Source organism: Mangifera indica, chromosome 11 (genome assembly GCF_011075055.1).
Source record: "Mangifera indica cultivar Alphonso chromosome 11, CATAS_Mindica_2.1, whole genome shotgun sequence".
Lineage (NCBI taxonomy): Eukaryota > Viridiplantae > Streptophyta > Magnoliopsida > Sapindales > Anacardiaceae > Mangifera > Mangifera indica.
Genome location: NC_058147.1, coordinates 11,167,589 through 11,194,787, shown reverse-complemented (window position 1 = coordinate 11,194,787; position 27,199 = coordinate 11,167,589). Strand labels below are relative to the sequence as shown.

Below are 27,199 nucleotides of genomic sequence, written 5' to 3'. Positions count from 1 at the left end.
TATATATAAGAGCAATTTGGTCATTTCATAAAAATAAGGCATTTTCCCTTAATCCTAATAATTTTGGATAATGTTGCTTGGCCTCCCTTAGTTTAAGATATTTAATTTAATTTCCCTAGCTTTAGAGTCATTACGACAAGTTTCAGAAAACGGCAATAAAAAATGTTGTCTAATACGAAAAAAAGATAAAAGATAAAACAAAATTTTTGTCTAATCGTTGTGGACAAAATGTTAGCCTGTCATTAAAAGGTACGCACTTTAGAACAAATTTTTTTTGTCCATAAAGATTATTATTTATCCCAAATAATTTAGTTTCGTCTCAAAAGAGCAGAGTCATCAACTTTCGACTAATTTTAAGAAAAAAATTTTCGTGTTTTTGTAGTAGAAAATTTGAAACAAAAATTTTTTTTGTCACTATTTGTATAATAAATTAGAAGTAAAATTTTTCATCCCAATTGTATTATGGTGAATGTGAAATAAATTTTTTCATTCTTAATTTATAGTAAATTAGAGAAAAGAAATTTTGTTGTTAATTATATAATGAATTAAGAACAAAATTTTTTATTCTTAATTATATGGTAAAGACAGAACAAAATTTTTTGTCTTTAATTATATAATAAATAAGAGACAAAATTTTCATTCTTAATTATGTGGTAAAATGGGAACAAATTTTCTATTCATAATTGTGTTGTGAATTGGAAACAAAAAATTTTGTCTATAATTATATAGCGAATTAAGAATAAAATTTTTCATATTTATTTATATGATGAATTTGAAATGAAAATTTTGACATTATATGAAAATAGTAGTTATATTGTTCTTTGAAGTCCAACCATTCATATAAAAACATTAATTAATTTTGTCTGTTATTAATTATATAATAAATAAGAGACAAAATTTTCATCCTTAATTATGTGGTAAAATGGGAACAAATTTTCTGTTCATAATTGTGTTGTGAATTGGAGACAAAAAATTTTGTATTTATTTGTATGATGAATTTGAAATGAAAATTTCGATATTATATTGTTGTTTGAAGTCCAACCATTCCTATGCATATTGAATAAGAACAAAATAAGATAAAAACATTGTAATTCTCTGTCATTGTAATTCTCGATATTAATTAATGAGAAACATAAAAACATTAATTAATATCAAATTGTTATTACTACAAATCAACTAATAATAAAATAAAATCAAAATATTGTAATTCTCTATTGATTTGATGTCAATATATTTGTCACTTTCTTCACAATTTGAATGTCAAAATAGGCACCATTCCTATGCATATTGGATAAGAACAAAATAAGTATATGCATATTGGATATGTCCACAATAACCATTATTAACAATCATTATAATTTATTATGAACAATTAATTAACTACATATTTGTCTATAGTTTGTATAATAATAAAACTAAAATAAAACATTAAAAATACAAAGATTGCTCGTAATTTTTATCTTGGAAGAGTGGGTAAAAAATTATTTTCTATTTTCTTTTAATATTTAAAATTTCTCTTCTTTGACTTTTTTATATTTTTCCATCGGTTGTTTAAATTTATTCCTCATATTCTTAAAAGTGTATATAAATCTCTTAATTTGATGACCTAATCTTGTTTTCTTCTCAGGTTTTGGCCCATATCCAAGTCCCTCGGTGTATCTCAATTTAGTTTCAAACATTTGATCACAAATTTCATCTGCGATTAATGGTTTGCCATGTATCTAGTGCAGTTTTGTACTTCATGTCTGTCATTTCATTCTGCAATTCATAATTAGAGCACTCACCATGATGAATCTATATAGTTGATATCATCACTTGAATAAATAAGTGATTGCAAACGACATTTTATCTTCGGAATTTGGATGTACAAACTTAAACAACCTGTACACGGATATCTAACATCACATTTCCTACTTAAATTATTTTCTACAAATTTAGTAAAAAATCTTACTGATTCCACATATCTTTTAGACTATTTTTTTTTAACCAACTTTTATCTATAATTAATACCTATTAAAGGATAAAAATAAAACTATGTAACAAAATAAATGAATAATAAAATCAATGTAACTAGTTACATTATGATATGCGAAGGAGCATGCAAATTAAGAGATAAACAAGTTGGGAAAATAAAGATTAAGAACTCACCTAAAATCTTTTGAGGTCTGAAGGTTCTTATCCCTGCAAAATAAAAAACAAACAATAAATTAAGGCCCAAGTCAAAATTGAATCTGGTTAGAATTCTGTTTCCCTGGCTGCTAGTCATTCAATTGAGCTTACGCCTTTGGACTTTCACTTCCACTAGAAATAGTTAACTCTAGCATAAAACTGTTTAAATATCTGCATGCCCGCCATGAACATAAAATAATTTTTTATGCTGCTTTTTCACCAAAAAGAAAAGTTATAGCAATATATATATACATATATGTGTGTGTGTGTGTGTGTCTATACGCGTGCACATGCGCGTAAAGAGATAAATTTAAAATACTACAAGTTTTATCACTGTTCAACCCATTAGCAAGATAACCAAAACAAACCCTTCCCCAGCAATACCACTTCGTACTAGAGATGTCAACAAGGCAAGCCGGATTATATTGTGTTGGCCTCGGTTTGGCTTATCATTCAGATTAAGACCCACTACAATGCCAGTCTTATAGGTCAGGCTAACCTACAATATATATAAGGTTTGCGGCATGGCCTACACTTAAGCTGGCCATGTCATGTTGGCCTTTTAATAGGTTGACCTGCTGGCTTTTAGTGAGTTAGTTTGTTAATTAAATAATAAATCTTTTTTATTTAATAATTATATAAAATTAATTTATATTCATTTTCAAATTAATAGAACCAAGCATTGTAGCTAAAAATTTTATTAATAATCTCTTACTTGTAGTAAAAGAATTGCACGGATACATGATGGAAAAAATTGAAAATAGAACAAAACAATTCTTTTACATAATATACAAATACAAGTTCAAATTATATAATTTCTAAACATCTTCAACGTTCAAATTCTTAAAATCTTCAAATAAATCCTTTACTATCCAATTCTACAATTTGATTTCAATAGTCATTCAATCTTTTATACACATAATCATCTCAACCATGTTAGGGTGTAAGTTGGATCACCCGTCATCTAGAGTTGTTTATAGATAACGTGTCATGACAGAAAACACATGATAAGTGGTTTGATAGCTTTCCGCCATGCTAATATATTAAACTCAACTTTTTAATTCATAATTTTTTGATAATAATCAATATTAATATAATTATAAAACTCATTATAATTTGAACTTTGACCTACCTATTATTTACCTTTATGCACGATAGACCATAAAAACGACTTACTTGTGGATTAACCACTTGAACTTACCTTTGGTATGGGAGTATGTGATATCCTTCCATATTTTTTTTTGTGAATATTATATATTTCAAGTAAAAAATCTTAAATATTTCATATTCTATCAGTGTTGTAACCTAACAAATTTTCACTTATACCATCTAAACAATTTTATACTCATAATAATTTGCTCTTAGGATCTAAAACAGTGGCAGCAACAAAAGAAAAGGTATTTCTTCCTAATATTTTAAAAAGTTTTCCTCCATTTATCTTGAAATATCTTTAAAAACACCATGATACCTATTTTTTTTTTTTAGAAATATCACTAATTTCCCTCCTAGAATATAAAATTAAACATGTGGTGGGATAATATACACCTGAGCATTGATTGGTGGTTGTTTTCAAGGACTTTAACTTGTTCATTATAACATTGACAATGTCTCAATCATATGCAAGTGAAAAAAACATTACATTATTAGACTCATTTGGTTGTGTATTGAAAAATTTTGTTATACTTACTTCATATCTTTCACATCCTTTAAACATAGCAATTGATGTTACTTTTGCATTGGATTATCTTTATCACTATTCTGAGATACCAATTGTTCCTTGTGATGTTAAGCCAAGCAATGTACTTCTTGATGAAAATATGATAACCGTTGTTGGTGACTTTTGTAAATATTTCATCCGACAAACTATGAACATTAATGTGTGCACACTTTGGGTATTTTATGACCATATTTTGTAATGATTGATAATTGTCATTTTGTGAATAAGTTATAACTTTTTTAAAGGAACTGTTTTAATATGGACAAACATATCTTTCTTCTTCATATATGTTAGGTATTTAAACTATTCTTCTTTATCAATTAAATAAACTTGGATATTCTAATTTCTAATGATATATCACTTTGGTTGGGTTTTATTTTGTTTGCTTTATTCTCTTTGATACTATCTCTCCTTTACTCTTGCATATTACCTTATCTAAACAAATTCTGAGATATGAATTTTATTTGGTTCTTGAAGAGATTCTGAGAATTGAGATGGGAGGAATTCTAGTTACAATAAGTTGAAGGATTGATTAAACTACACTAAATGGGATGCTTAGTAACAAAGTTCTATTTGGTGTGTTTCAGAATTGGTAATACGTTATTGTCTGTGAAAGTGAGGAATTAATATATGCTCGGAACATTCATTAGTTTGATTTCATAGTAGATTTTATTTTATAGGAAAAGGTCCACTGGATGTAAGCTATATTGAATATAGTTGATTGGATTGAGATATAATATTAATTATGATGTTTTAATATTCAAATATAAGCAATTTTTTGACCTTTTTATTTTTTCTGATAATAAAGCTAAAATAGTTAGGCCAAAGGACTTATTCCCACCCAAGGTATAGTGAAATGCTTACTCCCACCCACTAACTTTCAAAAACCCAAACACCCACCCACAATCAATTTTCCGTTAAAAATTTCAATTAACGTTAAGGATAAAATCGTCGTTTAGCAAAAAAATTAAAGTTTCATCACAATTTCCTCCCCTATATTTAAAAACTTATCTTTTACTTTCAACCCAAGGTTTGAAAAGTGGCAAAAACCCCCCTTAGGGTTTGTTCCTCTTCCTCCGGCGTCGATTTCTCCTTCCCCAGTCGTCGGCCATCCTCCCTTCCGGTCTCTTTCCCTAGCCTCTCCGGTCATCTTCGGCCAGAGATGAAGATGAGCGGTTTTCGTCTGGATGAAGATGTGTCATCTTCGTCTTCATCTCAAACGAAAACCGCTTATCATTGTTTGAGTTGTCTCTGACTGAAGACGATCGGAGAGGCTACGAAGAGAGACTGGAGGAGAGATAAGAGGGAAGGGAGGATGGCCGACGGCCAGGGAAGGAGAAATTGATGCCGGAGGAAGAGGAACAAACACTGGGGGGGTTTTGCCACTTTTTAAACCTTGGGTTGGGGGTAAAATGTAAGTTTTTAAATATAGGGGAGGAAATTGTGATGAAACTTTAATTTTTTGCTAAATGACACTTTTTAATTGACATTTTTAACGAAAAATTGATTGTGGGTGAGTGTTTGAGTTTTTGAAAGTTAATAGATAGGAGTTTGGGATTTCACTGTCCCTTGGGTGGGATTAAGTCTTTTGGCCTATAAACAATATGAAGAAAAATTAGACTTATTCAGACTTCTTATCAAAATGTAAACATATGGTATGTTTGCCTTCTCTTTTAATAAATTATCTTATAAAATAGTTTATTTTTGATAACAACAAGCATGTGGAAGTGGAACACTAGGAATTTAATCCATGTCTCCAAATTCCGCATGGGAACAAATTGATAATTCTCTAGATTAAATCTAGCTTTCATCTTTGGAAATGTGCAAAAATGCCTTAGATCATTTATGTCACTGATTGATTTTGAAATAGAGATAAAATAACATGACATATTATCGTTTATACATAAATTTGCTCTAATTGTTCATGTGCATAGTGCTATTCTTCTTAAAATCAATTTGGATCATTATCAAGATATAATAGAGCTAATAGAGAGACTAATGGACATAGGTAGTATAAATCAATAATTAATTATTGAATTTTGTTGTACTAGAATAATTCAATCGATAAAATGATGTGTATATACTTTGAATATATAAAATCGATACACAAATATGTTACGAAGAATTTAGTAATTTTAAATTAGTGATAAAATAACCTTTAATTATATGATGACACATAACAATATACTTTTTTTTTTTATATTTAAAATATATACATATAGCATTGCTTTTATGTTAACCCATAAATTAGCTTTAATCCATGATACTTCATCAATCTGATATTCCCATAGATCATTCATAATTGGTTAAATTTTGTTTTACCTCATCAATTTTTGGTCTCAAATTTACATTACTCATCCTGTTGAAAAGCTTCAATCATGTCAGACATGAATAATATATTATCAATTTATGCACATAAACTAATAAACTTCAGCCTAATTTATTTTCTATATAATGACTAATGTTATTAAGAGGATCATATTAACTCTTTAATTAGAGTTATAGATTCTTTGTCTATGAATAACATTGTCATCGTTTATATAAATAATATATTATTATAAAATTAAATATTATTTTATTATTAATTTAAAATTATTTAATCATATTACAATATAATTTATATATATCTAAATATTATACTAAAAATATATTCCAAAGAAAAAAAATGTTTAATAAATGTGGCTACTTCCTTGGTAACGTTGTGGGTTTGAGGATGTGGATCAAAATTAATCAGTTATCAAAAAGTTGGTGGGAATCTGGGAGAAAAAATTAACCGAACATATTTAATAATATTTATATCAGTTGTCAGAATTAGTTGGGAATTAAGGAAAATTCAAAGAACATTAATAATACTTTTACCAGTAAATAAATAATTCTCAAGTCCCTATAATATTATTTTTATAAAATGGAGTCTGGACTCTACTGTAAGCATAAGAAATCACTTTTCCTGCATTGCTCACCAGAAGCCATGAAGCAGAACTGTTTCAAATCCAAATTGTTTCTGTTACATTTCCTTCATCTATTTAATCTTTTTCTGGTAATCACCGCAGCTACTTCAGGTTTTGAATCTGATCGACTCGCTTTACTTGATTTCAAGCAACGAATATCTCAAGATCCCCTGCATATAATGAGTTCCTGGAATTCTTCTATCCATTTCTGCAATTGGACTGGTGTTACCTGCAGTCCAACTACAGGAAGAGTCTCAATCTTGAACTTGGAATCGCAAAGCTTGGCTGGCTCCATCCCACCTTCTATAGGAAACCTTACATCTCTCACTGCTATCAACCTCGGAAACAACAGCTTCCGTGGAGAAGTTCCTCCTGAAATAGGCCGTTTACTGCTCCTGCAGGATCTCAATATAAGTCACAATTACTTTGGTGGGATTTTACCAATGAATTTATCTCACTGTAAAGAACTTAGAGAAATTAATGCAGCTTACAACGAGTTTATTGGGAAGATTCCGGACCAGATTGATTCATTGTTGAAATTGGTAACGCTACGCCTTCCAGTTAACAATCTTACAGGAAGAATTCCCGCTTTGATTGGGAATCTTTCTTCTCTTTCCAGTCTGTCACTTGCGAGAAATAATTTACATGGAAGGGTACCTGAGGAAATAGGACTGCTATCAGGCATGAAATTTTTTTCAGTTAGTGAAAATAATCTATCTGGTACGATCCCTTCTTCAATTTATAATCTCTCTTCTATATACTTTTTCTCTGTGAGGAAAAACCAGCTGCATGGGCAACTACCCTCAGATGTTGGCCTCAGTCTCCCTAAACTTGAAGAATTTCATGGTGCTTCTAACTATTTTACTGGAAGTATTCCTGTATCATTGCCTAATGCTTCTAACCTTCAGGTGATTGAACTTTATAAAAATAGTTTCACCGGGACCATTCCTGAAAAGTTTGGCAGTTTGCAAGGTCTAATTTTGCTTGATGTTCATGCAAATAGACTTGGAAATGGAGATCTTGATGATCTGACTTTTTTATCTTCCTTGGCTAATTGTTCAAATCTTACATATTTATCCCTAGCTGGAAATCGTTTTGGAGGACAATTGCCTAACTCCATAGGCAACCTTTCAACTTCGTTGCAAACACTTTCATTGGCAGTCAATCTGATTCATGGAAATATCCCTGTTGAAATTGAAAACCTTTTTAACTTAATCCGTCTAGGATTAAGAGAAAACTATTTGAGTGGTCTTGTTCCTGATGTTATCGGCAGGCTGAATAATCTACAAGTGTTGACTATGGATGGAAACAATTTTTCTGGTTTAATTCCACTATCCCTGGGTAATTTAACTAAATTATTTTTCCTTACTATGGGAAAAAATAATTTTCATGGAAGCATACCTCTGAGTCTTGGAAATTGCCAAAAGTTGCAAGTACTACATTTATCTAGTAACAGGCTTAGTGGCACCATACCCGAACAAGTCTTCAGTCTTTCTTCCCTTTCAATCTATTTTCGCTTGTCTGATAATCTTTTGACTGGTTCACTGCCACTTCAAGTGAGTAATTTGAAAAATCTTGCAGAATTGGATATATCCAATAACAGATTATCTGGTGAAATTCCTACAAGTCTTGATAGTTGTACTAGTTTAGTGCGTCTGTATTTGGCAAACAATATGTTTGAAGGGCCTATTCCTCAGTCTTTCGAATTTTTAAGAGGTTTAGAAGAACTAGATCTCTCTTGCAACAACTTGTCAGGTCGAATTCCTGAATTTTTTGGCCAATTTTCAACTCTCAAGTACCTTAATGTTTCGTCTAATAAACTTGAAGGTGAAGTACCCAAGGCAGGGATATTTGCAAATGCAAGTGCGAATATTTCACTTGTTGGAAATGGCCAGCTTTGTGGTGGTATTCCAAAACTACTTCTACCTATATGCTCAACCCAAGTTTCTAAAAAGCATATTAAAAAGAAGGTAGTAATCTCAACGACAATTGGGGTAACAGGTGCATTTCTGTTGTTGATTGCTTTTGTTATATATTACAAAAAGAAATCTTCACAGCCAAGTTCCACCCCATTTTCAATTGACAGCCAACTACGTCTCTCCTACTGTGACATTGTAAGATCAACTGACAACTTTTCAAATGAAAATTTGCTTGGTGTGGGTAGTTTTGGTTCTGTCTACAAAGGTACTATTCCTAGTGATGAAAAAATTGTTGCAATAAAAGTGTTAAAACTTCAAAATCAAAGAGCTTTAAAGAGTTTCATTGATGAATGCAATGCTTTAAAAAGCATACGTCATCGTAATATCCTCAAGATAATAACCGTTTGCTCAAGTGTTGATTATGAAGGTAATGACTTTAAATGTCTTATTTTTGAGTACATGTCTAATGGAAGTTTGGATAAGTGGCTACATTCGGTTCCTAATGACCAACTTGGTGGAGTCAAGAATTTGAACCTTATGCAGAGACTAAATATAGCAGTTGATGTGGCTTCTGCTTTTGATTATCTCCATCACCATTGTGAGACACCAATTGTTCATTGTGATATTAAGCCGAGCAATGTGCTACTTGATAAAGATATGACAGCCCATGTTAGTGACTTTGGATTAGCGAGGTTTCTTTTTGAAGCATCAGATAATTCCACGCAAAATCAAATAATATCAACTGGTACTCTAAGAGGTTCTATCGGCTACATTCCTCCAGGTATTCATTTTAAAATTGTGCATTTTAATTCAAGTTAAATTAGTTTTCCGTTAGGACATTTGATTTCTTAAATATGTTTTTACATATAATTAATTTTTTAATAAATACAGTTAAGAATAGAAACATAATTTGTATTAGATATTAAAATAAGAGTAGTCTTTTTAGAATATGAGTTATGAGTCCTGTTAGGAAGAGTATACCATGTATTATCACCTATTAAAGTGATTTAAATAATAGAGTTAAGGTATCAAAAACAAAGAAGGCAAGGTCACAATTAGGATGAGAGTCACTGGAGCTAGGAATAGAAAGAGAGAGTTAATTCGTGAAGCTTGGGAGCGACTCTTGTAATTTTTCTTCTTCTCATAGTAAAATTCCACATCGCCAAAGTGGAGGCAGGTCTTATACATAGTGTGAGCAATTAAAGATTTTATTAGTCATTTGTTTGATTTATTTTCGCTTTCATAAGGATTTAGGATTTGCTAACAGCTGATTAAATTCCCACAACAATAAAGTTTAAACTTAATTTTTAGTTCTTGATTATCATTTGTCTAGCCAAGTCACCAATTTAAATGTTTGAAAACTAGTATTAATTGAAAGTTATCAAAACTTCTTTTTTTTTCAGTCAGCATTTAACATTATGCTTGTATTTTGATAGAATTAAAAGGTTGAAAGGAGTATTAAGAAAATGCAACTTCTTACGTCCAATATGAATACACTTCATTAATTTAATTATGAGAAACATGAGAAACGTTATATTTAGTTAGAATTTGCATTTGAATTTTTTATAATTGAAGGGAAAAGAAAGAGAAAAGGGAATTTGATAGGTTAATTTCCGATATTATATTTGGTTTAAACGTTATCTTGAGTACTGCACAGTAAACATATTTTAAAGCAGGGGGCCTCAACCAGCTAAACCGTTTTGCACCAAGCATAAATAATGGCCAATTTTACATGTTTCAAGCCAATTTCGAGGTTTTTTTGCATTTCCTAATTTATCTGTTAATGGCCTATTTTACAAATTGCAGAGTACATGGATGGTCATGTTTCCAAGCTTGGAGACATATACAGTTATGGTATATTATTGCTGGAGATGTTTACAGGTAAAAGACCGACAAATGAAATATTTAAAGATGATCTGAACATTCATATGTTCGTTTCAATGGCCTTTCCAAACCATGTCATGGATGTTGTTGACCCACGGTTACTGTCTGAAGAAGCAAATGAAGATGACGGAGCAGAAGAATCCATGATCATAAACTTTGAATCTGAAATGAATAACAAAAAGAAAGTAGAAGATTTCTTGGTTCCGGTAATAAGAATTGGGCTCATATGTTCCTCAACATCTCCCAGTGAGCGGATGGCAATGAACATTGTGGTCAACGACCTAAAAGCCATTAGAGACTCATTCCTCAGGTCTAACGATAAAAACAAAGAAAGGAGGTAAATTGATCACAATTCTCTCTTTATTAAAGATTTGTGGTGCACTTTTAAGTATCAAGACATCTACATGAAAATTAATATAAATTTGGAAGTCACATGTCAACGACCTTATATTAGAACATCTCCTATATATGTCTTTGATATGCAGCTACAAATTAGCATTCATATGGGTATCTTTAAATTATATCATGTAGTAGTGCCCTTAAAACGTCAAGTAATCCTAATAACTTGTATTATCAGATACTGCCTTTGGTAAGGGTCATTTATAACTTGTCTTCATCATGCTTATTATTAGAGTAATATTACATGTATTAATTATGAAATAACAAGTATGGGTACAAATGTTGAAGTGTTATCATGTGATTTAATATTACTTTATATTTAATTCAAAATATTTAATCATATAATGACATATTAGTATTTATACTCCCGTTTATACCTATTTTCAATGCATCAAGTGTTATTGTTACTAATATGTACTTTTAATTATATATTTTGTATGTTAGAAATCCTTTAAAGACCATTGTAATATATTACAAATCTTACTCAAAAGCATGTTGCATCATGTCTAGCTTATAGTTTTATCTGTTTATTATATATGGTTTAGTTGATGTTGGTAGTTTTCAAAACTTAACAAACCATGCTAGAAGTTTTGAGTAGTGTTATTCCTATGCATGGATACAATTTCAAGCTAGCTTGAGCTTGGTTTGTAGCTCATATTTAGCTCAACTAGATCAAGTTCGATCCAACCATGATTCAAGGGTTTGACTCATATTTATAAATGAACTGAGTTTGAGTTGGACCTTACTCAACTCAGATCAATTCATGAGTTCAATTCGAGCATTTCTTATCTAAGTTGTGAGCCAAGTTAAGCCAACTCTATTTAAATCCATCGGTAATCTTAATTAGGGTTTAAATATATGCATAACCAAACATTTACAAACCAAAAACCCTGGGTATATTTAAAATCGTTGCACCATCATTGTTATTGACATCTCTTATGGTTATGCATAGAATAGAAAAAAACCTCGTCTACATTCACTACACTAACACTAGGATAGATCAATTGGGTCAAATAGATAACAAAGAGGTAGTTAGATTGTATGGTGTACCTAGATTGTATTAGACAAAGATAACAGGTTTGTTTTAGCTTTTTGATAGAGTTTGTAGAGGTCTTTGGATACGAGATTAGCTTTCAATACTACCTATCATCCTTAGATAGATGAAAAAACTAAGAGGGTCAATCAAGTTATCCAGGATATGCTAAGGGTTTCTTGCCTAAATCGAAGAGTAAGTTGGATTGATGTATTTTCACTAATAAAGTTTGCTTACAATAACCATTATTAGACAACCATCCAAATGACTCCATCTGAGACACGTTATGGTAATAAGTGTAAATCATTGTTGCATTAGGATGAGATAGGTGAAGAGAGATGTTTTGACACAAACTTGCCCAAAGGATGATTGAGGATGTTAGACAAATAAGAGAGAGGATGAGTAGGCTTAGGATTGTTAAAAGAGTTATCCTAATCAAAAGACACAAGATGTGAGTTTGAGGTGGGTGATAAAGTCTTTGTGAGAGTAGCACCTTACAGACATATGATGAGATTTGGTAAAAAAGGCAAATTAGTGTCTAGGTTTGTGGGACTAGTTGAGATATTTGAAGCGATTGGTAAGATTGTCTACCAGCTTGCGTTTCCAATGAGGATGGATCAGATTCACAATGTATGCCATGTGTTATTGTGCAAGTACATTAGTGACTCAATCCATGTGTTGAGACTGTAGGATGTTGAGATTAATAATAGTTTGGCTTATGAGGAATGTCTAGTTCAGATTATAGATAAGCGAGTAAACAAACTTAGAAATAAGCAAATTTCCCTTGTTAAGGTTTTTTAAAAGAATCATAGAGTCGAAGAAACCACATGAGAGGTCGAGAAGGATATGAGACAAAGGTTCCCATAACTATTTGAGTAAATTTTGAAGACGAAATTCATTTAAAGGTGATAGAAATGTAACACCTACAAGTATGTCCATGGGCATTTTGGTCTTTTTTCCTATGAATTTTATGATTTGTTTATGTATGAATTATTGAATGAGTGAATGGTTGTTCATTGCAAGGATTGATATGTGTTTGTGCGTTAAGAAGGGCAAAAAAGTCTTTTCATTTTATGAGTGTGAAAATGTTTAAATGAAGAGGATGAATAGTCATTCATGATCAGGGGAATGTTTATTCATATGTTCGTTTAATTTGAATTTGGATAAGATATATTTTTTGATGATTTCAGGGCTTGTTTATAATGGAATAGTGAAAGGAATGCTAGCACATGGAAGAGGGACAACTATTCATGCAACTAAAAATGCAAAATAAAAAGAGGTCTTGGTTGTTTGACTAAGTTTATGTCATATTTTGTGCAACATCCAAACAATAAAATCAAGAGAAATTAGGCATGACCAAAGAGCAAAAAGCACTAAAAGGTATTATAGCTAGTTAGCCCGATAGTCTAGTCAGTATTGAGTGTAAGGCATGTAGAGAGTAGACATTTGGGATATTAATTGCTTTCATAAAGACATCAAATATGTCGAGTTTAGTTTAAGCCTTAGTCATCTGAGATGATGTTGCTTATGTTTTAGGGTAGAAGGGTGCCAAGATGAGGCAGACAGGTATAGGAGGTTATCGGAAAACATTCGATAATAACCACATAGTGACTTAGTGATGGAACACAATAGATTTGAGATAAGTTATGTGCAATGTGTCAAGTGGTCATCTACTTATTGAGTGATTTTCACTCACGTGTTTTTTTTTTTTTTTGTGGTTTTGTAGGTAAAAGTAATTAGCGGGGCCTGCAGGAAAGCTAACAGTCTAGCTCAAGTCGTTGCATGAGATCAAATGGCATTTCAATCATGTGGGCATGGATTGTGTTTACACATTTATTTTTATTTAGTTTGAGACATTGTTGATGTTATGCATATGTATTTATTATTATTATGGATTTCACACGCTTAGACTTTCTGGATGACGTTTTATTTAATTAGGCGATGATGTTTTTAGTTTTTGAGATGCACTTTTTTGAAAAAAGAATTTACAAGCATTCTCTATTTCTACTGTAAATAGTTCAAAGTTTACATTTCACACGTCTTTTCAGGTAATATCCAATGTAAGGGGTAAATATCTAAAGTGGGGTATTACATGTATAACCATTTGAAATATGTGAATAGATACATTTTGACCCAACCTGAATGTTCATGATCTTCCCTTAACAATCGTTCATATACTACCCTCTCGTATAACCAATTATTTCCTTGAACAACTGTTCATGCTTATGTCATACACTACTCTCAACATTATGTTCACAATCATGCATAACCCTAAGGGCAATTTTATCTTTTACTACATGAATAGTCGTGAACTCTTCTACACAAGCATTCATCGCATCCTATCCTACTGTTATAAACAATCACATGTGTTCTTTGTGTGACCGTACATTATGACCAATGTTTTTACCCTAATCGGTGAATGACCATTCCTTCCCTAGGAGTATGGTAGAAGTAGAAACGATTTGACAGGTTTTGTGGACTAAGATTATGTTAGAAATATTTATAAAAATAAGATCTTTGACGGATATTTGTTCACCATAGGAGAATGTGCAGTTAGTTGAAATGCCACACTCTAATTTATCAATTCTTAGTCTACCACAAAGGCAAAATACATAGTCATTGCAGTGGCTATGAAGGAGGCAATTCGGTTCAACTTTTTGGTTAGTAAAATCATTTTTAGTTTTATTTCTATCTTTTTTCATTATGACAATCAAAGTGCAACTACAATTCACTTAATTAAAGATCAGATGTACCATGATAGAACTAAACATATTGATGTCAACATTTATCATTTCATACAAGATATCTTTGCTATGGGAAATATCTCCATCAAGAAGATTAGTACTGTAGACAATCCAACTAACATGCTCACTAAGCCTTTGCCTATTAGCAAGTTCAAGCATTGCTATTTAACAAAGAAAAAAGTTCAAGCATTGGTTCAACTTTATTGGTATTAAAACGTTAAGATTTGCCTTAAGGGGTTTTTATGGAAGAGGTAGAGAATTATGTTAAATATTGAAATTGATTTTATTTGTTTTTGCGAATTAGTGTCAAGGTGGAGATTATTAGATATGATGACCCAAATTCTGAAAAAAAAAAAAAAAAAAAGTTCCAGGTGAAGAGTAGGCATTCCATCTGAATTCCAAAAATCATGGTAAAATCTCGAACAAGCAGAGCAATTATCTTGTTCCCTTTTGAACGGTCATGGCTTAAAGTCTAAGAACAAGGTGTTTCATTGAATGGAACAATCGTTCCATCGCAGATATAATTTTGTTATGTTTGTAGTTTTATAAAGTTTTGGAGAGGCTTAAGAGAGAAGTTAGGGTTTTATGTAATATTTGCACTTCGTAATATTTAATCTCTCTTGTTCTCAATATACTAAAAACTTTAGTATTGTTGATTTCTTCATTTTATATCATCGTTTTCTCCGCTTTTGAATCTTTCACTTAAATCCTTGTGTCCTCAATCTTTCAAAATTTAAATGGTGTAGAAAAAGGAAAAATCCTTTCAATAACCAATTTGGCGAAATTCTTGGAAATTTTAGCAGACTTTAATCTCTCAGAAATAAACTTGTTAGCTAAATACACGAAGATGGGTGATTTGCAGACAGTAACAATGAGATTTGTGTCAGTACGCAAACGTTCTACAAATTTCTATGCTAAATTTTTCGGTCACAAACTAGTCATCTCAATGAATATTATATTGTTGCCACAGGTGCAAATATTGTTTTGGTTAATTAGATAATATGTATAGAATACAATTTAATATAATTAAAGATAATAATAGATCAATAATTTACTGTCACCAATCATTTAAAAAGCCATTTAAAATTAAATTCTATTCGGACAGAAGAGATATTTTCAAATTCAACACCTGTTTATTTTTTTAATCCTACGGTAAACATCATACAGCTCAGAGGTGTCAATGGGCTGTGCTGGACTAGGTTGGGTTAGCTCTGGCTCAACCCATCAGGCTAATGGGTCAAGTTAGGCCCGAAGCCCAAACAATAATGGGCCTTCAGACCAAGCCGACCTATTGATATATGAAGGCATAAGGCCTAACCTATATATAAGGGGCTGTAATTGAGTCAGGCTTTCATTGGGTCAGGCCAGCCCATTTAATCAATATTTTAAAAAAATAATTAAAATTTTTAAATGCAAATTATTTTTTAATTATTAAAACTGAGGACAATATCTCAAATATTTTATTTATAATCTCTCACTTGTGATGGAGGAATACCGTAGTTACATGATGAAAAATATTATAAATTGATAACATAATACAAATAAATTAATTTACATATTGTATAAATTACAAAACATAAATAAAATATATCTACTATATAACATTTATCTACTCATCTTCTACATTCAAATTTCTGAATTTTTCAAAGATAAAGAATTATTATTTGCGAATTCAGATATTTTGTAATGATAAAATTAAAATAAAAATGAAATTATAAACATAAAGAATTATTATTTACAAATTCAGATATTTTTTTAAAGAAAGTTAATGAGAGAAAATGAGGTTGAAAATATAATAAAATAATTGAGAAAAATTAAGCAGAGGGCAACAACTTTTGCCACTAAGCAGAAGGAAAAAATATATATTTTTATACATAGTATCAGGCTGGGTTGGGTCAGTCCATGGGCTTAATATTAAAGCCTCAAGCCTGACCCAACAGGTCCATGGGCCTAGCTCGACACGCTATAGTGTCGAGCCGAGTCTTCTTGAGTTAGACCTTTTTTTCGTGCTTTGGGTCGGGCCTCCATTTGACCCAGCCCAATTTACGTGTCTAATACAGGTGAAGCCTTCTAAAATTATTAAAAAAACTAATTTGATCTTAATTGTAGTCTTAAAGCAAACATCATCTTGAAGAGGACTTTTAAATTGTTGTTATTTCAAAGTTGTTTATTTAATTCTAGAAAAAAATTAATATGTATATATTAATGTATTGGAAAATGTGCCTTTTTATTTTTTTTTGGAAATAAATAAACAATAAAATTATGTGTATAAATAATATCTATAATTTTATATATAAATAATAACATATTATTATTTATTTACGTGTTATTTTTTTTAATTTAAAACTATCAAATCACATAATAATATGTTATTCTTTGTGCATAAAATTATATAAATTCTTTATAAACATAACACTACTCCTATTTATATTGGTTTGATTAGAGTAATACTATGTATACATAATTTTTTATATATAATTTAAGTATACAGATGATATGTTATCATATAATAGAGTATTATTTTATTTTTAATTTAAAAAATTCAATTACATGATAATATATCATTTGTATATACAAATTATATAAAAATATATATATGCACATAGTTTTATTGGTTTGATAAGGCCAAAGGACTATTTCCCACCCAAGTTTAGGTGCATTCTCAAAGTCACACCCACAGAGTTTGAAAAATCAAAAGTCTCACATATCCATTTAAAATCTCAATGAAGGTTGGGGGTAAAACCGTTATTTAATAAAAAAATTTGAAAAATTAAAATTTTATTATGTTTGCCCTTAACAGTTTGAAAACTCACAATTCCCTCTACCGAAAATTTGAAAAATCAATATTTTCTCCTTAAGGTTTGCAAACCGTTACTAGAGACGATCGTCTTCAGCCGCGTTGGCTCTCCCTCCTAGCTTATCTCTCCTTGCCAATCAAATCCCAAGCACCGATGAAACGAATTTCCTCCGATGAAGATGAAATCATCTTCGTTAGAGTGTCTTCTTCTAGGATGAAGACAATTTTATCTTTGTCCGAGACAAAAACAATTGTTGGATGTCTCAGATGAAGACGACGTGGTCGTATGAGACCTCCAACGCACGTCATTGTTTCAAATGAAGATGATTTCATCTTCGTTCGAGATGAAGACACTCCAACAAAGACGATATCGTCTTTTTTGGAGGAAATCGGTTTCGCCGATGCTTGGGATTTAATTGGTAAGGAGAGATAAGCCTAGAATGAGAGCCAATGTGGCTAAAGATGGCAAAATTCACCATCTCCGATAATGATTTGCAAACACTAAGAGGGAAATATTGATTTTTCAAACTTTAGGTAAAGGATGATAATACTTTATTTACCAATTTTACAAATTGTAGAGTAGAGGGATGGGCATGTTTCAAGGCTGGGAGACATCTACAGTTATGGTATATTGTTGTTAGAGATATTTACTGGTAAAAGACCAATAGATGACATGTTTATTTGAATGGCTTTACCAAACCATGTCATGGAAATTGTTTGAAGAAGAAAATGAAGATGGTAGAAAAGAAGAAGCCACGCTTAGAAACTTTGAATCTCCAATGCATAATAGAATGTCGAAGAATTATTAGTTCTAGTGATGAGAATTGGACTCGTGCTCCACAACATCTCCAAGAGAGCGGATGGCAATGAATGATGTGGTCAACAATTTGAAAGCCATTAGAGACTCATTTCTCAGAGTCGAAGAAGGAGGAAAAAGGTAAAGGAGAGGGTAAATAGATTTCAATCCTCTCTTAATTCAAACTCTGATGCACTTTTAAATATCTTACTGCGTTTTGACAGCAATATTATTTACTTGTAGTAGCATTTCTTTCATTCTTGCATGAACTAGTAGTTGCAACATTGAATTTCTCTAATAAATTTCAAGAATAATAACGTCATTCTGTCATTCAACCTTGAGCCAGTCATCCTCTTCTTCAATGGAGAACAATGGCAGAACCTTTTGTTCTCATGAGCTCTGTTGAATAAATTTCCATACTAGATATACCTCGATTGGCACATGTTTGTAAGCTAATATTCACAACATTTGGTGCTTGCACAGCCTAACTCAACAATTCACTATCTTCTTGGAGCCTATTTTTTACCATAAGTGAACAAGGTTTTTGTAAGGAAAAATAGAATACAATTTTATACTAGAGAGCCTATAGAAATAGAAATTTCTACTAACTTAAATGCAGCACAGAAGTTTGATTACTCCTAAAAAACTCTCATATTACAAGAGAAATTTTTTATATTGTTATGATACAAATCAAGAATTAAGTGCCTATTTATATGTTGCAAGGTCGGCTAACACATGAATATTTAAAAAATTCTTTAAGTCGGTCAAGTTGCTAATTGTGTGGAGAAATCAATCCATGCTTAGTCTAGCTACTTCAACTGGAAATGCAATGCATTTGATTCTTCCAGGTGTCTTCGATTTGCATCATCTTCTAACACTCCTCCTTGATGCAAATTCTTGTAACTCTTACCAAATTTCTTAAAAATTCAAATTTGTTTCACGGCAGTGCTTTAGTGAAGATGTCTGCCAATTACTCTTTAGTTCTAAAATATTGAAGTATTATTTCTTTATTGGCTTTAGCTTTGCTGAGAAAGTGATACTTGATTGTTTAATGCTTCATGTGATTATGAAAGACATGATTCTTTGCCATTGGTATTACTAATTTATGTTGAGTTTCAACAATCTTTTTATGAGAAGGTGTTCCATACTTCACTGGCAATCATGCAATTAGCAATATTATTGAACATATCTTCTTAAATGGAAACAAGCAACTAACTTATCAGCAATTCATCAAAGTATTTCCACACAAAATATTCAGCATTTGGTTGTTTTGAATCATTCAAAGCAGAATCAGAATTGATATACACAAATGGTGCAGGATATGAGGCCAAATGTGTGAGGTGGTCATGCAAGCCATAAACACTTACTGTATGCAAGGCTTATGCTCGCCAATAACGATAGTTGTTCTCACTAAGTTTTGGACTTATAGACTGCAAGTTGGAAACTAGAAAAGTGTTAAAGTTAACAAAACCTGCTTTGGTTAGGTCTCCACCAATCGATCTTTGTTCAGGTGTCATCAAGTTCCCAAAGGTAAACAAACTAGAATCATGAATTATTAGACATGAGTCAGTAGCTCTAATACCATGAAAGATTCCAAAATTTGCTAGAGTGAGTAAAATGAACAACAAAAACTAAAAATTTCACGAACGAGAAAACCAGAGAATACAGAACACAAAGATTACTTAATATTCCTCAAACTTTTTATTAACTACTTTGATTAGGTTAAAAAACAGTATTTATAATAAGCTGCTGGACTATCAACAACTAACTATTTGCATCATTGTCTTTGATTCATAACAACTTGATCTAGATCTGTCATATGATTAACTAAACTAGCTTTTGATAATCAAGATTCAACTTAGTAAAATGATATTAAACTGAAGAATGCAAATGAGAAATGTAGAAGATAGAGAAAACACAATATATATTTCCTGATCTCAAATGTACTTGAAAGCTTCTTGAGTATGCTTCATCTTTGTCCAAACCAAGTGCTTTTTGTCTTAAAGAGTTTAAACTCAAAACACACCATCTTGAGTTTAACACGCTGGGCTAAAAACAACATTGGGCTTCATTGCTAAACTAATGTTGGACGCCACTGTTGTTGTGCTCTTTTAGCGTCACTTGAATCTGGGCTTCTTTTTGACAATGAGTGTGTATTATATTTACAAGCATGTGTTAGTAACCTATCGATAAAAACGGGTCGGATTCTCAAAGTTGAAAATTTTGCCCAAATTGGCCCGATTTCATAGTGAGCCCAAACCAAACATAGTGCAAAGCCTAGATCCATTAAAAATTTTAAGAACAAAAGAACCTTATTTCTACAAATGGAGTGTAAACAAAAATGAGAGCTGTTTCTTTGTTTCAGAGAACTTCATTTCTGCTGAGAAGAAGAACAAAAGAACCGTACGCTTTGCAGCCCTCCCGTTCTTTCTGCACATACAATGGCGACGAGTTTAACAGTTCTAACTCCACTTCTAGGGTCAAGATTTTTGACCGCAATCTCAAACGCCGACAAGTAAAGATTGCTTTCAATGTTTAAAACAGCTCAAATTATTGGTTTAAATTTTCATCTTTGAATGAAAAGTTTCCACTGTATTCATGAGTTTTTTTGTTTGATTGTCTAGAGGGACCGAGCTGCTTGGTTAATGCGTCCAAATGATTGTTTTGTGGATGCTGTTGCTGAGAATCTATTGGACCGTTTGGAGGTACTCACCATTTTTATTGTTTCTTCTTTGTTTTAGATGTATATTATTTTGAATTGTGCCTTCTATTTAATTTAGTGTTAATTGCGTGTTAGAATTATGAAGAATATATAAAGTAAAATTCTAAGTCTTGAAATTTTGACAATGGGTTTGCTTAGAAAAGGTGTTCAGAATAGCTTTTTTTTTTTTTTTTCTAATGTTTATTTTTGGTACTCAATGGTCAGATGGCTTGGCATAGTTGGACTAGTTTTATTACATAAATGATTTTACTAAGGTTGAGGAAAAAGGAGTTGATATTCCCCTATGATGCTGAATTTAGTGAATTGAATGCTTTAAACAATGAATCTTGAGGGGCTAGTTGAGTGTCGAGGTTTGCTATTGTGAGCCATGACCACCTATTGAATAAAAAGGCATGAGTCTTCTACTTCTAAAAGATTTTAGTGTTTCACAGTGCCTTATTTTCAAGCTTATATTGATTAGTGGTGTGTTTCATGGACTAATTATGCAAGGTAAGGCAATGACAATTTTATATAATAAGATCCTCTAAAATGATAGAAAAAGATAAATGTAGGTATATATTTCCCTCTTAGATTCCGAGATTCTTTTGACCTCTTGAATAAGGAAACTGTTGAAGACTAAACTAACAAATGGCCTTCAACTTCTTTTATTATGTCTCTGGTCTCTTGAAAATCTCCCTGTTTCCTTCTGTTATTTTCTATTTATATATAGCTAGGCAATTATATGTTGATATCAATAATGTGTTGGATCTTTGTAGGACTGTAAGAAAACATTTCCTACAGCATTATGTTTAGGGGGTTCTCTGGAGGCTATTAAGAGATTGCTACATGGTCGTGGTGAGAATAAATTTTGATGAGTTTTTTTCATTTTTAGCCTTTTAAATAAATTATGCATATATTTTGATGTGTGAGTTTGTCTTCAATGCTGTATATAAATTTCAAGGACTTTCTGCTGTTAGTTTTCTAATGAATTGATTATTGGAATTGTGTGTCCTCACCTGTAGAGTGTGGCTATATTATTCAAATGGCTGAAGTTCTGGGTGTATCCTGATATTGCTTTGCCTTGTTTTAAAATGTTTGTATTAATAATTTAAGGAACAAGGATGACAATTATATGGGAAATGCTGCTTAGTTGTAAGGCTGATTTTACTATATATTGTAGATATGAGTGTTGTCTTCATTTTCTTTTTTTATTTTACTTTTTTTTCTGTAAAAGAATTTTCTCGAGTTCTGTGCTTCAGCTTCTGCAAAATAAGGTTGACTAACAATGTGTTTGGAGTGAATGAGTTGCATAAATCCCTTGTATCTACTCTTTGCTTTATCAGTTTTATAATAGTTAATAATGTCTAATCTGAATATGGTACGAAGATTAATTAGAAATTATGCTGCATCATTTATCCTTTCATATTTTGCCTTGAGGATGATCACTTCGCTTAGCATGAGTTTAGAAGCTTACATTGTGGCAAGCATGAGAAAATCAGAGCTAAAATGATCCTATTTCATTTTTTTTTTTTAAACTCAATTATCATCGTCTAATATGTGGCAGAATGTTGCCATATCTTTGATGTTAGGTGGAATTGAAAGGCTCATTATGATGGATGCCTCTTATGACATGTTGAAATTGTGTAAAGATTCTCAGCAGGATGCATCTAATGAACGCATTGAAACATCCTTTGTGGTTGGTGATGAAGAGTTTTTGCCTTTCAAAGAAAGGTGTGTATTAAGGTTTATTTTGTTTTATATTTGCTGAATAAATATGAAACTTGATATTGTTAATTTGTTAGAGTAAACATCTAAATTACTTGGGTTTGTGGATGTGAAGTTCACTAGATACGGTGATCAGTTGCTTGGGTCTCCATTGGACAAATGATCTTCCTGGAGCCATGATACAGGTACATGTTTTACAGTTTTTGTAGTTTTTAAGTTGCAATGTTATGTCTCTGTTTTGATAACTTATTCGATGTCTATTAGCTGTGTGTACATCAGATTTGGAGTGGAAGGTAGCCTGACTCTATGACCTTTAGTAGTCACAAAATCTGTAAGCTAAAATATTCAGGTAAATTACCTCAAAGGGATTGGAGTCTTCACCCCTTAGTTGGAAATCAAGGACCATGCCTTTAGTTAACCAGATATTTTTGTTTTTGCTCTCACTTTTTTGAAAATTTCAAATGTAGGTCCAGGTGCAATTATAAAAAATTTCAAATATGCCAAAGATCACATATCCATATATGGTGATATTTTCATGTTTTTTATGGAAAAAAAGAAAGGAAAAGAAAAGAGAAAAGAGAAGTATAATATCTCTTTAACTAAGTAACAATAAGCTAAAATATATTTTTCTTTCTTCAACACAGTTTTCAGTTTTGATTTTGGGCATGCTTCAGTTCATTTCTGAGTAGCTTTTGGTTGATGCTTCATGCTTTTTCTTCTTGTTTTACATTATTTATTTGATTCCAGATGTTAAAAAATTATTCATATTTTTAGTGCAAAATCTATCTACTTGGCAATGTCTATGACACGTGTTCATGTTCATGAATTTATGACAGTGTAAACTGGCGTTGAAGCCGGATGGTCTATTTTTAGCAGCTATTCTTGGTGGAGAAACCTTAAAGTTGTCTATTACCACTATTTCTATTCAAATTTGATTCATATTCTCAAGTCTGTACTTTGTTATTGATACTTCCAATTTTCTTGTTCCAATGACTAGGGAGTTGAGAATAGCTTGTACAGTTGCACAAATGGAACGTGAAGGAGGCATCAGTCCACGGGTATCTCCTTTGGCACAGGTATGTGTTTGGGTACTTGATATCCATCAAATTTGTTGACTACAAAATTAGATAAATTATATAAATTTGTTTCATAACATAATCCATATGGTACCTTCTTCATAGGTGAGATGCATCTCATATACAGGAGCTTCTCAAGTATGCTTTCTATTCTTTTTGTTTCTACTGGCATTAAGTTATTTTGGTTCTGGCTCTCAGGTGCGTGATGCTGGTAATCTTTTGACCAGAGCAGGCTTTGCACTTCCTGGTGTTGACGTTGAAGAATATGTAGTTAAATATAAGAGCTGTAAAAAATTACTTATCTCAATTTCTGTGTTGTATTTTTACTAGCTATTTTTTATTACATAACTTTTATCTATGTTAAATGCCTAGACTTGAGATAGCTCGCATAAAACCCCATTGAATCATGATTTCTCTTAACTAAGACATGAGCTTTATTTTGAGCATAACCACACAAGTCTTTGACATGTACGTGTGAATGCTAATGTCTCCTAAGATTCTTCTTAGAGCTGGGTTCAGGAAGAGACAGCGGTTCAGGTGGTTTGGTGAATGCAGATGTCATGATAATAAAAGTCATGCTATACATGAATGCTACACCCCCACCTTTCATCCTCTGGACATTCATTCCTGTTTCAGCATTGATAGTTCAGACATACAAAAAAATTAATGTGTAAACTTGGAATTCAGCTAATTTTTTGATGTTTATGATTCAAATATGTGCCCATCTTATAGACAGTGGCCACCGTTTAGTCACTAAAGCAGTTTGCTTGTTTTTATTTTTCCTTTAATTTGGTTTAGATCAAGTTGTCAATTTGCTGAGATGTGCTCGATTTTAAATATATTTTGTCTTTTTTGCTTGTTTGAAATGTATTTTGGTACTGTTGAATTTGTAGTATTTCTTAATTTTTAATGATTCCTTCACATTTCATTATTCAGTTGTTTTGTCATCATCATCTTCCCCTGTGTCATTTGATGCAGCTTTGGATCTGATAGAGCATTTGCGGTCAATGGGTGAAACTAATGCTCTTCTACAAAGAAACAATGTAAAACTTCTTTTTTTAATGCCCTTCTTTATTTTCTTTTATAACTTTTTTTGGTAGTGTCTTCTGTAACTTTTCTTTCCAAATATAGAGCATGAAGCCCTTTTGGCCTTTCCTTTAAGAATATTCATAGTTCATATGAAGCACATTAGCTAGGTCATCAATTCGTATTATAAATTTCAATGTTTTCATATATGAACATCAGATCCTAAAAAGAGAGACTGCTCTGGCAACTGCTGCTATATATGATTCCATGTTTGGAGCAGAAGATGGCACCATCCCTGCAACCTTCCAGGTGAGCTTATTCTGAGTTCTGCAAGAATTTTAATATTTATACACAATAAAGCACATTATGAGTTTTTTTATTATTATTTTTTCTTCTACTTTATGGAAATTATGAAAATTAATCAATAACAAAATATGTACAACTAAGATATGTGATGTTGGAAGGATGCCAAGGGCTATTATGTTTCTATATTTTAGGATTGTCTTGGTTAATTTACTTGCAATTTCTTCAGAAACCTTTCTCTTCAAATTATTGTTTGATTTTTCACTACTTCCACTTGCCAAGGGAAACAAACCTCTATCATCATCTAGGTCTTTATAGGAAATTCTTCAAACAATTTCTTTTGGTTCATGGAATATTGATCTGTTAAGGGTTTCATCCTCTTCTTTCAACTTCTTTGCCTTTTCTGCAGCCGTGCTATTCAAATCCTCAAACATTGCATCTACAGTTGTGCTTCTAGACTTAATAGATTTCATTTCATCCAGAACCAACCTGGATGTCCATCTTTTGGAATCCAATGTTTTGTTCTCCGAAGTTAACTTGCATCCCAGTTGGACCCAACTCCACTAATAATCTGAATTTCTCCTCTTTCTCTCCTCACCTCCAGGAGAAAGCCTCTTCAGCATTTCTCCTCTTTCTCTCCTTTTCTGTTTCCTTATCCTCTACGTGCCATGGTTCGTAAGTATGAGTTGGACCCAACTCCACTACATAATCTGAATCACAGGGATCTGTTTTCATTGTCAACTCGGCTGAGTACTAAGTAAAACCTAGATATTCAGATTCCAAGATATGCCTTGCCAGTAACATCTTCTTTTCAAAAAATAGACTTGGTGCCTTTGTAAATGTAATTGCCTCAATTGTTGCACCAGATGCTTATGGCTAGATCATCTGGCTGTTAGTTTTCTAGGTCTTTGCTTATTGATCTGGTGGGGTTTAGATGGATCAAAATCTCTGTGTAGTTCTTGTTGAACAATTTTCTTTCTCCCATTTCTGCTCTTAAAAAGTCTTATTACAACGGCAGGAGAATAACGACAATAGAGGGAAAATCTAGAAAAAAAAAAAAAGGATGGAGAAAGCAAGAGAAAATCCAGGTCACATCTTATAATCAAATAATGACATTAGAATTCTAATACTAATTCTGATGAAACAATGAAATATGGAATGCTGACTTTTTTTTCTAAAAAAAAAAAGAAACCTGAAAGGGAAATTGCACTCAATCCTAAAAATATAGTTAGGATTAAATACTTAATATAGATAATTGCGTAATTATAAAGTATAATAATATATTTCTTTAATTTAAGAACTAAATTAAGTATGAACTGACTATATCAATAATAATATTTTGCAGGTGATTTACATGACGGGGTGGAGGGAGCATCATTCTCAACAGAAGGCCAAAAGGAGGGGTTCCGCCACTGTATCATTCCAGGACCTCCACAAATACTTTGGCGGTGAAAATTAGTCTCTCTTACATTGTAGTATATACCTTAATCAAATCTCTCTTTTTTCGTTCCAATTGATGACAAAAATCTTCGAAATAATGTCAGGCTTTCTGAATAGCAAATTGAGCTGTTTCCTTGCAAGTTGATTGTAATTTAAGAAGTTGATTATCCATTAATTGGAAAGTAGTATATTTGACTTTAGTTTTCAATCTCTGAGTCACATTAAATGTTGAATGTTATTGTTGTGGGGATTGTCAGGGTATTCCATTTCTTTTTCTTCAGGGGTCTTCTTTCTGTGTTGTCCCTTGGGTCCCTAACCAAGGGAGCCGACTGCCACCTCTAGAAACCTGATCAACTGGGGTGATATTCAAGGGGCCGGGGACCAAGTTTATGGTAGGTAGTTCTGTGTGATAAGTCAGGATTGAGATTCTCTTTGAATGGTAAATTCCAAGGTAAAAATGTTAAGAGTCCTGCTAAAAGGAAAGTCAATTAATGAGCATTATTAAGAGTCATATTGAAACGG

The 27,199-nt window shown here is 31.8% G+C and overlaps 2 protein-coding genes across 3 annotated transcripts; both read left to right on the top strand.

Annotated features, from left to right (window-relative positions):
- Positions 1 to 6,791: 6,791 nt before the first annotated feature.
- On the top strand, positions 6,792 to 14,030 carry LOC123228708 (probable LRR receptor-like serine/threonine-protein kinase At3g47570). Its single transcript, XM_044654180.1, has 3 exons — positions 6,792 to 9,534; positions 10,560 to 10,974; positions 13,796 to 14,030. The coding sequence occupies exons 1-3, from the start codon at positions 6,792 to 6,794 to the stop codon at positions 13,797 to 13,799; spliced, it is 3,162 nt and encodes a 1,053-aa protein (XP_044510115.1). The 3' UTR covers positions 13,800 to 14,030.
- A 6,693-nt stretch (positions 14,031 to 20,723) lies between these two features.
- Positions 20,724 to 26,885, top strand: LOC123228616 (putative methyltransferase At1g22800, mitochondrial). 2 transcript variants are annotated; one of them, XM_044654047.1, is made up of 11 exons: positions 20,724 to 20,921; positions 21,031 to 21,111; positions 21,884 to 21,962; positions 22,697 to 22,838; positions 22,948 to 23,017; positions 23,669 to 23,733; positions 23,830 to 23,908; positions 24,107 to 24,119; positions 24,887 to 24,951; positions 25,154 to 25,243; positions 26,583 to 26,885. In XM_044654047.1, exons 1-11 carry the CDS (start codon positions 20,748 to 20,750, stop codon positions 26,694 to 26,696), a joined length of 972 nt encoding a protein of 323 aa, XP_044509982.1. In that variant the 5' UTR covers positions 20,724 to 20,747; the 3' UTR covers positions 26,697 to 26,885. The 2 variants fall into 2 exon arrangements, with proteins under 2 accessions (XP_044509982.1, XP_044509981.1); XM_044654046.1 differs by having other exon boundaries at positions 24,107 to 24,194.
- The last annotated feature ends 314 nt before the right edge of the window (positions 26,886 to 27,199 follow it).